Source organism: Melozone crissalis, unplaced genomic scaffold, assembly GCF_028551555.1.
Source record: "Melozone crissalis strain CALT ecotype California unplaced genomic scaffold, PUWL_Pcris_2 ptg000009l_1, whole genome shotgun sequence".
NCBI lineage: Eukaryota > Metazoa > Chordata > Aves > Passeriformes > Passerellidae > Melozone > Melozone crissalis.
Window position 1 is genome coordinate 17,694,163 of NW_026535787.1, and position 11,752 is coordinate 17,705,914.

General features: G+C 45.8%; 1 protein-coding gene across 1 annotated transcript; it reads left to right on the top strand.

Annotated features, from left to right (window-relative positions):
* Positions 1 to 2,569: 2,569 nt before the first annotated feature.
* On the top strand, positions 2,570 to 10,795 carry NFKBIZ (NFKB inhibitor zeta). The gene is made up of 12 exons (XM_054270366.1): positions 2,570 to 2,688; positions 3,069 to 3,208; positions 4,140 to 4,176; positions 4,273 to 4,376; positions 4,519 to 5,285; positions 5,716 to 5,821; positions 6,153 to 6,299; positions 6,807 to 6,870; positions 7,491 to 7,660; positions 8,307 to 8,417; positions 8,505 to 8,672; positions 9,293 to 10,795. Exons 2-12 carry the CDS (start codon positions 3,080 to 3,082, stop codon positions 9,344 to 9,346), a joined length of 1,857 nt encoding a protein of 618 aa, XP_054126341.1. The 5' UTR covers positions 2,570 to 2,688; positions 3,069 to 3,079; the 3' UTR covers positions 9,347 to 10,795.
* Positions 10,796 to 11,752: the final 957 nt, after the last annotated feature.

Here is an 11,752-nt window from a genome sequence, read left to right on the forward strand (position 1 = left end):
CACAGGGCTGCTGTGAGCCAGCACATATTGTGCAACCAATGGGTGTGTGTATATTTTTGAAAGAGCCTTTTGTTATGGAGCTTGGTGGAATTAGACTTGCCTTAATCTGCTTTGCCTGGGAGTAGATTTATGCCAGGAGACCTGATAAATAAGATGTCACTGATGAAACAAGTATGAGTTCAGGTATCAAATTGTTGCCTGAAATGGATTTTGCTTGGTAAAAGGAGAGCAAGTCAGCAATTCAACTTTCATGGGAGGAGAGTGTTTGGAATAGAAGAGAAAAAGAAATTCTATGCCCTCTTCAGGGAAAAAAAACCAAACACAAACTCATTAAATTGTTTTATAGAAGAGTTTTCATTCATATGTTGAGACTAATCTCCAATTAAATCCATTCCAAAATTGTTATTGAATAGCAAGGATAAAGGTGCTGCCTGTCCCTGCCTGCATGTGGTTTAGGAACCTTCTACGACACAGAAGAACTGCAATGAGACAAAGCCATGTTTGGTTTGAAATCTCTTTTACTCTTGACATTTTCAAGGCAACTGCAATGACAAATCTAATTTTCTGGGTTATCAACTTCTCAGATTTGCATTACCATCCACTTGCTGAAAGACAAGATGCATTTTGTAAGAATTGTAGAGCCTCCTGTGAGATTGAAATGAGTGGCTTTCTGGGCTCCCTGGCAGGGATGAGAACACAAAGGTCCATCAGTTGGATCCACTTTGGAAAGTTGAGTTGTGGGTCCTCCACACAGCCACTGCATTTGTGGGCTCCAGGATCTCTGAGCAGCAAGTGCTTTTTCAATGAGGAGAAAAGCATCTGCTTAAGGTTAAGGTATCATAACTGAGGTCTTAATGCTTGAAGAACAGGGAACCATCTCTTTGCTTGTTTAAAACACACAGCCTGATTTAATAAATCCTCACGTGTGTAAAGTGCTTTGTTAAATGAGGGAGCAGGTGTGCTTGGGAGTGAGTTTCTGCTAAGGGAGCAAGTGAATTTCTACCTTTATTGGGGTATTTCTGCCATTACTTGGCATCTGATTTTGTTTTATCGGTTCTACTTGCAAATTTCACTCTGGCTGCATAGATTCAATCTACGGTGTAAAACAACAGTCTTTGGAGTAGAAACCTGCCTAGACAGTTCTCAGCAAAACCCTTTGTTCACTTGACGGTGGGAGAAATATTTGAATAATATAAAGCAATTCTCTCCTGCCTCCTCATGGGCTGATTAATATAATTTCATATTGCACTGATCCATGGTATTCAATACAATTAAAACATATAAATTATAGACCTCCAGTTTGCATAATATACTTTAGAAAGACCATGTAAGACTATGTTGTTTTACTACCTATTTATTGGAGCAGCCACAGTGCTAAAAACATCGTAATCTCAACTTTGTGGGCAAAATTGCTCACTTGTATTTTAGAAGATGGTGACTTCAGCGGAAGTGGGAAAGCAGAAATATTTGTTTGAAAAGTAGAAACCTGAGAAGTCTTCCTGAGAACGTTGGTAATAACTCAGTGATGTTAACAGTAATCGCACGGTTTCACCCATTTTTGTTTTGGCATCATGTTGCTTTCCCACTTCTCTCCAAGAAGAAGGTTGAGGTGGCCTCGATCGAGAGGATCTTGCCACCACAGTATGGTGCAAACTACAACCAAAATCGCTCCTTGTCTGCCCCTGCCTGCTCCAGGCCGGGTAAGAGGAACAGAGATGACTCATCTCAGCTGTAACTGCTCACGTTCCCCTTCTCGCTGGATGCTGCTCATGGGATGCACATGACCAAAAAGAGTCTCTGTTCTTCCATGCCTGTGTCCTGGAGCCAAGGACTGGCAGGAGTGGGGCAAAGTGCGAGGGATGCCTGAAACGGGGACATGAGGTGGCATCAGCAGCGGTGGGAGAACAAAGATTCTGCTCATCCCCACCTCTGCAGCTCCATAAGAGGGTGGCAATCAGAGGTAAGCGAGGGTTGCCAAGGCTGCATCTGGACAACGCTCTCAGGCTCAGTGTGATTCTTGGGGTGTCCTGGGAAGGGCCAGGATTTGGACTCGATGGTCCTGATGGAGCCTTTCCAACTCAGGATATTTTGTTATCCCGTGAAGCCCACGGGGGCAAGCTTGGCGGACAAGGCGTGAGGCGGCAGCCCGGACTGTGATCCCACCCGGGCTCTCCCGGCAGAGGCAGCGGGGGCAAGCTTGGCCAAGAAGCGTGAGGCGGCACCCCGGACCAGGCTCTCTCGGGCAGAGGCAGCGGCCCTCACGGGCAGGCTCCTCCCGCCGCCCTGACGGGAAGCGCGGCCCCGCCCGGCCGGCCCCTCCCGCGGGGGGCGGACCCGGTATAAGCGCGGCCGCGGCCCCGCGCCCCCAGAGCCGCCGCGCCGCCCGCCCAGCCCTGGCCGTGCCCGCTCCGCCGCCCGCCGCCCCGCGCCGCCGCCCGCCGCGCCGCACCGCCATGATCGTGGAGAGCAGCCGCGACGCGGCGCCCGATGGCGGCGACGGCGGCGCCCTCAGCAGCCCCATCAACCTCGCCTACTTCTACGGGGCCTCGCCCCACTCCAGCGAGGGCAGCTGCTCGCCGGCGCACTCCTCCGCCCCGGGCTCGCCGGGATCCGACTCGGACCTCTCGGTGAGCAGCCGCGGCGGCGGCCGGAGGGACCCCCGGGGCGGCCCCCGCCCCGCGCTGCAAGGTACGGCGGGTCTCCGCGGCGGCCCCGGCCCCGGGGGGTGGCGGGGAGAGCGCGGAGCCGCGGGTCCCGCTCCGTCCCCTCGGGGGCGAAGCCTCTGGCATGGGAAAGCGGCCGAAGCCGGGAAAAGCGGGCGCGTTTGGCCGGCGCTTCGGTCCCGGTGCCGCGGTGCTCCCATCCGGGCAGCGGAGGAGCCGCACTCCCGTGGGACGGCGAAGGGGTACGCGGAGCAGCTCTTTGGCTCCTTTCTGCTAAACCAAGCTTTAGGTGCCTTTCCACGAGAGTTTCTAGTTTGTTTGGGGTTTTTTTTCTATATTTATTATTCGTTAAGCGTAAACGAAATGGGTGGCTTAAGTTCGGGTTCTGTTTTCGTGTCTCCACAGTTGAACAGCACATGGGGGGGGGAAAGCAGCACAGAGGACCTTTCCAGGGGGTCCGTGTGAAGAACTCCGTGAAGGAGCTCCTGCTGCACTTCAGGAGCAGCAAGCAGATGTCCTCGGCTCCTGCCACCGAGGAAAGCAAGGTAACCGGCAGCTTTCTGCGCTGACAGGCTTGGTTCTAATGGTTACTGAAGCTGGCAAGAAAGCACTCTGCGGTAATGCTAGAAATGAGCTTTATCTCCTGTGGATGGAGTCAGTGTTTTTCCTTTTCAACACATAATGGAAAAATGCAGCTGGGAAGAAATCAGAAAGAAGGTTTGCCGTGAGAGAAGGAGGCATTTAAAACTGTTCTTACTAAGCTTTATTTTCTAAAGGGAGTCTGGATAAAGCTACATTTGTGTTGCGAAACCGCAGAAATTCCGTGTTGGCTGGAATGAGATCATTCATTGGAAGGGTTAGGGATTTTTCTCAGATTTGTTTGTCGTGCTATTGCGCCTCTGTGCAAAGCACACAGGGTAGGCCCTTTCACTCTGAAAGGACAAAAAATTACAGGAAATTCTGAGAAGATTAAAGGCTATTTTTGGTTTGATTAGATTATTATTTTGTGAGTGTATGTTTGAAAGCTTCCTAGATAAGTGTTTTTAGAGGAAGATATTTGCATAGGAAAGTTCATGGCATTAAAAAATTGTAAAATTGGCTGGGTTATTAATGTTTCAAAAAATTCTCTGGTCTCTGGAAGGAATAATGTATTTCTCTAGATTTTCTGGAGTTTTGTGGTATTATAACAAATGGCTTGAAAAGCCTAAAGAAAAACAGTGGGTTTTATTTAAGTTTCATTAAACTATTTCCATTTTCTAACCTTAATTAAAAGCAATTAAGTTAGGGTTAGACAACCACGTACTAGAATTATTCTAAGGTATATTCTGTGTTTGTAGAAGGAAGTCATGGCTGCTTTCTTGTTATTGTTGGGTGGTTTTTTTGTGGTGGATTGTTTTTTGTGTTTATTTGTTTTTGTTTGTTTTCCCCTCAGAAATAACATTATAATAATAGAAAATTTTTGATTTTTCTTAACAGGCACAAGGAGGATTGGCGAACTATGAACCATACACAGGTAGACCATGTTTTAATACATACCCTGCAGTAACATTTTAAGTCAATTGTGAGAGTAGCCTCTAAATGGATTCTGAATTTATTTTCTTTTCATCAGAACTGAAGAGCATACTGGGCCACAGTGGCAAAAGGAAGGCTCCTGAACTCCTTTCTGATGGACCTTCTTTCAAGCGCCAAGCAAATGTTCACCCACATCTCCTGGTAAGTCTGTAGTAATTTTTTCCATGCCTTTATTTTTCAGTTTGCTTTGTATGATCAGAAACTACCAGATACAGCTATACCTCTAATTTTCTGGGGCTTGTTTTGATTTGCCTTGTGTTGTTTTTTTTTCCATATCCATCAGACCCCACCCCAGACACCAACTTCTATGGATAGCATGGAGGAGACCCATAAAGCTGACCCCAAGCACGAGAGCAGCTCTGATCTGCTTCAGAACATTATAAACATCAAGAACGAGTCGAGCCCCATTTCCCTGAACACGGTGCAGGTGAGCTGGTTGCACTCAGTCTCCAGCCACGGCTCTCCTGCCGAGCAGTACCAGGACAGCCCGGGAACACAGGCGTTCTCCCCGTCCCAGAAGTACCAAGCGTTCCAGGACCACACCAGCCAGCACATGCTTGATCCTCCACAGCATTACCAGTTCCCTGCATCCCAGAGCCAAGATTTGCCCCAGAGTTACTCCTCAGATGGCTCCTCCCTGGACTACAGGCCGTTTGTTGGCAGTGACCAGTCTCCTGCCTACCAGCAGAGCACCTTTGAGAGCCACGAGCTGCCGTACTGCCCGCCGCAGAGCTTCTCCTCCCTCCTGAACGACTCCGAGGGCTCGGACAGCATCTCCGCTCCCCTCCAGCCACTGAGCAGTGCCCACCCCCAGGCTGAGGCTGCCCCTCACGCCCCCAACTTCAGCTTGCTCTCCAGCAACCTCTGTGGCAGTCTGGAGCGCAGCATCTCTCTGGCTACTCTCAGTGTCTCGCTGCCGGACCAAAACGTTGCCAGGAGCACGACGCAGCTGGGCAAGTCATTTTTTCAGTGGCAAGTGGAGCAGGAGGAGAACAAATTGGCTAACATCTCTCAAGACCAGTTCCTTGCAAAGGATGCTGATGGAGACACGTGAGCGCTGTTTATCTTGGTGTTTCTTCTGTGGGAGGTTGGGGAGTGTTTCTGTTTGGGTTTTGGCAGACTGTGGGTTATAGTGAAGCAGTTCAATAGTGGTGTTTGTGTCACAAGTGCAGTGGTTTGTCTGATCAGGGGAAAGGTGTGGTGTTGCTGATGGCTGCCATGCAGAGCTCCAGCACACTTGAGTAGATGTATTTTCTAATTTCAGGTGCTTATTGTTAGACTTGGTTAAAAGGGGAGTAAAACATTCCAATTTAGATGCTTTAAATTGCCCTGGTAAGAAAACACCCATGTTCCTGTCTTAGCTTCAGACCTCCTCTGTATAACTGGCAGCATAATACCTCTTCTAGACATTTGGTTCTCTGCTGTCTTGAGCCCTGGTTTGTGTCTGGTGGTGTAACTCTGTTGCCTCTCTTTCCTGCAGCTTCCTCCACATCGCTGTGGCCCAGGGCCGTCGAGCACTCTCCTATGTTCTTGCAAGGAAGATGGCTGCCCTGCACATGCTGGATATCAAAGAGCACAATGGCCAGGTGAGGTTCTGAAAAAAATCTTTGCACCTGCTTTCTGCACCTGAATGCTTCTGCATGTCTGAACCCTGGGAAAGATGTGGTGAAATGCTTATTTAATATTAACCCCAAGATTTAGTCTGCATACTAATATTAACCTTGAGCTATTAATACTTCTTGGGATCACCTTGAGCTGGTAAAACTATGTGCTCTGCTTCATTTGTCCTGGCTTCCTAGTATTCATAATCACTGCTTAAATAATACCAGGTACCTAGGGTTTTTATTTGTTTTAGTTGCTCTTTCCTGTTAGAGATCAGATGACTAATAGCTTAAATTTTCTTCTTGATGTTTGCAGAGTGCTTTCCAGGTTGCTGTGGCTGCCAACCAGCATCTCATTGTGCAGGACCTGGTTAGCTTGGGGGCTCAGGTGAACACCACAGACTGCTGGGGCAGGACGCCGCTGCATGTCTGCGCTGAGAAGGGGCATGCCCAGGTCCTCCAGGTAGGAGCCAGGCAGGCACAGCTCTGCCCCAGCCACTGACTCTTACCCTTAGCTCTGTTGGGAAACTCTGGAAACACCACCACACCAAAAAAATCCCTCCTTTATCTTTCTCTCTGGGTAGCCTTGTGAGTCTGTCTACACATAGAGCTTAAAGCAGGACTGAATTTCTCATTAAGGTTCTCATCAACATTTTGGAATAATTTTGGGGGAATCCTCTAGCTTACCAAACCTAAACAGTAAGTCTCCTCTTAGTTATAGGATCAGCGAATAGTTTGGGTTGGAAAGGACTTCACAGATTTTCTAATTCTAATGCCCCTGCTGTGCTCAGTGACACCTTTCACTAGACCAGATTGTTCAGAGGCCCATTCAGCCTGGCCTTGAACACTTCCAGGGATGCTGTTATTTATTGCAACTTTATTACAGCTATTGCAGTAAGACAATAAACAAATTTGAAGCAGCATGTGGTTTGGATAAGATGTAAATGTGTGCCTGTTCCCACTTTTGTAGGCAATCCAAAAGGGAGCTATGGGAAGCAATCAGTATGTGGACCTTGAGGCAACAAACTATGATGGTGAGTAGTTAAGAGTTTATAATTTACAGAGTTACTGGATAGTACAGTGTTTTATAGCTACTGATGGGAATGCAATAAAATGCAATATTTCCTTTTCAGATGGAAATTTTCAGGTGCAGTTGACATATCTGTCAGATGAAAACGTGATTAGTCTGTGTCTGTCAGGAGCTCTTTCCTCTTACACGTGATTGCTGTGTTTGGCGTGGAGAGCTTAGGTTGTAACTGGCCATTGTTAAAACATTGGAGTGCCAGGGTTGTGTCAGTGGATACAGTAGCCAGAATGTGGCAGTAGAAAGCTGTTCTGTTTGGACCCCTTTCCCATAAAATAGCTCTTTCTAACGTATAGTTTGTACAAAAATATATTAAAAATTGATTCTTTCTTTATCTGCTGGCTGAGGGCTCAGAGTAGGCTGCTGCTTCACTGTTATGTAGATGGACAGTCCAGATCTCAAGCTGCTTGAGTCCAGTCACTGTCACCTACAAATATGGAACCATCCCTGGGCTTAATGGGGATAGAAGCTCCTTTATCCAATCTCTGAAACAAGCAGCCAGTCAATACTTCTGTATTGAATTTGTTCATTCATGATGATTTTTATGGTTTTTTTTTTTTTGATGTTCAGGTCTGACAGCATTGCACTGTGCAGTTCTGGCCCATAATGCTGTGCTGCATGAACTGCAGAACTGTCAGCCACCTCACTCCCCTGAGGTCCAGGAGCTTCTGCTGAGAAACAAGAGCCTGGTAGAAACCATCAAGATCCTGATACAAATGGGAGCCTCTGTTGAAGCGAAAGTAAGTAAAATGCCGTAGTGTGAGGTGCCAGATCCAGAGAGAATGTGGAAGCAGACTGTGTCCCTTTCTCCCACGCTGCATTGATTACAAGGGAAGAAGACTAATTTGAAAGCTTCCCTACAGCTTAATTTACCCAGATGGGATGAGAATGCTGCATTTGTTCAGAGCAGGGTATTACCAATGCAAACGAACCCTGGGGAAGGAGGGAGGTGACAGTCTAATCTCTCGACTAAGAATGATGCTACGCTGGCTGCAGTGAGTGAGTGTTGTAAAAGTAAGAGTATGTTTGGAGCACTCTGAGGTACCCATAGTAGTGGGGTGCTGATGACACCGTGTTCTTGAGCTGCAAATTTTAATTAAAAACTGCTTAGCTGTGCAGTTCAGGTCTGTGCCGTGCCAGACCATTACTTAGCCAAAATATCAAATATTACATTATGTAAGCTTACCTGCAGATGAGATCAGGTTCCATTGTTCATTAGATGTTGATATTAAAATATATTCAGATTCACTTTTGATGAATTGTAGTGCAAGTATGTTTGCTCAACACTCTGCAGTTACTTTGCTTTCTATTTTTATTTGTCTGCATGTTCCCCCTGGATAGGTGAAGCACCTGCAGGGAAGACTAAACAGTTTCTTTTTTTGATAGGATCGCAAAAGTGGTCGCTCCGCTTTACATTTGGCAGCAGAAGAAGCAAACCTGGAGCTCATTCGTCTCTTTTTGGAGCTGCCCAACTATCTCTCTTTTGTTAATGCAAAGGTATGGTGAATTTTCCATAATACAGACAGAGAAAAGAGAGGCTCATGCCCCCACTTTCCCTTCATGGAGTTGCTTTGTGCTCCCCAGGCTTACAACGGCAACACGGCCCTGCACGTGGCGGCCAGCCTGCAGTACCGCGTGAGCCAGCTGGACGCCGTGCGCCTGCTCATGCGCAAGGGGGCCGATCCCAGTGCCAGGAACCTGGAGAACGAGCAGCCAGTTCATCTGGTTCCTGATGGCCTTGTAGGGGAACAGGTAAAAAATTCACAGCAGCCCTCTCCTTCCCTCTGTCCCTGTCCATGCAAAAGCTGCGTTCCACTCCTGAACTTTCTTTGGGCTTTTGAGTTGCAGCTTTCAAGGAAAAGATTTGGCAAATACCATTTTATTCTTTAGATCTTCAGCTTCAACACCAAGATCAGGCAGAATATAGAGACCTGAAATTTTTGCAGCTTTTATTTTTCCATCTTAAAAGCTTTAACCTGTCAAGATAGGCTTTGTTTCTGTAACCCTGTAATGTACTGGAGGCAATACTCCTCCTCTTGCTCATCTCACTGTGGCCTGAGTTCATGCTTTTACTGTTCTTGTCAGAATTAGTAATGACAGTTCTTAGGCCTGAGTAACAGAGGAAGAAAATCACTTTTCCTACTTGATAAAAAAACTGACTCTTGACCTAAGATTAATAACTTAAGCATAGCTGAGCTGCTGACTGTTGCCTTCCTTTGGTTCAAATGCTGTAAAGTGGGATCACTTCTGGTGTGCCTGAACTCAGGACCTAGGCTTGGATAATTAAATGCAAAACTGGATCTAGGTAGGTTTTTTCAGGACTCACTTCAAGATGATGAATTCTGATGTTTCTGTCTTTTTCTCTTCTCCAGATAAGACGTATCCTCAAAGGGAAGGCGATTCAGCAGAGGGTGTCGCCGTTTTAGGCTCCATGTTTCTTGGAGTTCAGCAACTTACACTCACTGTCAGTCAGGCAGTCCTAGTCTATCTGTAAATAGAGCATTTGCCTGGTGTGGGCAAATGTTAGTTGTTTCTATGAAACAAAAGTATTTTGTTCACTATTATATAGTGGGTTACATAAAAGTAAAAAAGCCCCAAACCCAGCAATCAAATTCCTCCAGCCAAAAGGGAATGCTTCATTCTCAATATATGGAACATTTTCCTGGCTACCTGTATTTCAAAGCTATAGTGAGACTGATTTTATTTAAACAGCCTACAGATAACTTCTAGACAAGGACAATTCTTTGGGATTTTTTTTTTTTCAAATTTTAGAGAGGGCTGATACAGGTCAAAAATTGCAGAGATTGTTGTTGTGTTTTTAGTAACACTTAAATGCAAGAGAAATTAAATATTTTTGAAGTTGAACATTTATTTATCTAACTTTGCGGCTTTGTTCCAGTATCTTGTGCAGGATTGTATATAGTCACTGACATTATTGTACAGCTGTATAGTTCTGTGAATCTATTGATCACTTGGGGAAGGATCTGGAGAAACAAGTTCCTTGATCTTGAACTTGCAAGTTGCATACAGAATTATAATACTACACTGGTGCAAATCGGGTAAATTCTGTTTTTCAGAAAGACTGAGGTTGGAAAGTAGAGTTATGATAGATTGTCCTTGGCACTGATTTGTGCATACTTTTGCAGTTGTGTAATAAACCAGGAAAAGCTGTGCTTCCTCAGGGGACTGTGTCAGTTTTTCTCATACCCAGTAAGGGTTTTTCTTGTGATAGAACAATGGATTGAGAGAGGAGGATCATTATTTTTATAGTATGTATGTAACTTGTACTTTTAATCCTGCTTCAGTGCAAGTATTTGGCTGCACTTCGCTGTTGATGTATGCTGAAATCTCTCAATGTTAATTATAATACTTCAACATGTGTAAGCCTTACTAGTGTTGGTGGGGCTTAAGCACATGCATAAGTAGCTTGCTGAATTGGGCTCTAGTTAATTCTAGAGACTTAAGGTTTTCCACCTCCTAAGCACAGTTAGTCCATTTATGGTTTTACCTTATAGGTATAGTGGCTAGCAAAGTAATATTTGATGTTAACAGTTTTTCTATTTTTTAATAATTATTAATGGAAAATGTATACTAATGATGCTGTATACTTGTGTTCTGTTGGATAAAACTTCCTCCTGTCATTTTCTGAATGATCCATGCTGGGCTGTAATCCAGTAATATGTTCTCTGTATGGTCTTTGTTCTTAAACTGTTTTTTTTTTCATCACATGCAGTTCTCTATTGTAACCATTTAATTAGTCTGATTATGCTGTTTTGGCAAAGTATGTCTTGTAGACAAGCTAAATGAAAAAATCTGATATGCAAAGGCTTAGTTGCAATGTATTTCTTGAAGGGTTATGTGTAACTTGTGTTTGAATAAACATGCTCATTCAGTTCTGGTGGTTACTGTGTGTGATACAAATAATGCTGTAGTCAAGCTTGAGGTAAAATTTGATTTAGCATGATAATAGTGTGAGGCTGAAAAGCCATTTGCTAAGATGAAATGAATTCTTAGCATTGTGCTGGTTATTCTTTCTCTTGTTTGGTGCTGGTGCTCTGGGTCATGCACTGTGCACTTTGTGTTGTCTGGGAACTGAGTAGGTGTGCCCCAAATTAAATTTATAGTCCCCAGGTTGGAACCTGAACCCTTGTCCCTGCATACTGGAAAGAATGATGGCAGTTCTGACAATGTTGTGGTCTCCCCATGACTGCCCTGCCTTGGTCCTCAGTTCTGGCAGCTCAGGCACAAGTGTCACCCTAGCACAGGTGACAGTGTTTGTTAGGAAATAGGGCTGTACACATGGGGGTGGGCTGTCTGCCTCACAGGTGGTGATGAGGTGGTTCTGAGCTGGCAGTGACCCCTCAGGGGGAAGAGCTGTCATCACAGCCTGTCCCAGCTGAGGACGGAGCTGGAGAGGTGACAACAGTTGAGGTAAAAGTGGATGCAGCATGAGGATATGTAAGAAAGGAAGAAAAACAGAAGGGCTTCTCTGTAACTGTATGAACCTGCTGTCCAGCCTGCCTTCCTGCTGCTTGTGCTGAGGGTGAAAGTGTGGGAATTGGAAGAGGCCCAGAGGTGTGGAGGAGCCTCCTTGCAAGGAGCAGCAGAGTAAATGAGGACAGTCCTGCAGAGCCAAGACAGGCCAGAGAACCCGAGTGGGGATGAACTCACTCTCCCTTTCAGCATGAGGGCTGGAAGCTATTGATGAAGGTACCATGCACACAACAGGCAGCAGGAAACAGAATTGAATTTCTTACTAGGATATGCAAAGGTGAAATGGTCCCTCTATGTGAACAGCTAATTGTGTCTAGGTTGTGTTGAAGGTGCTGTCA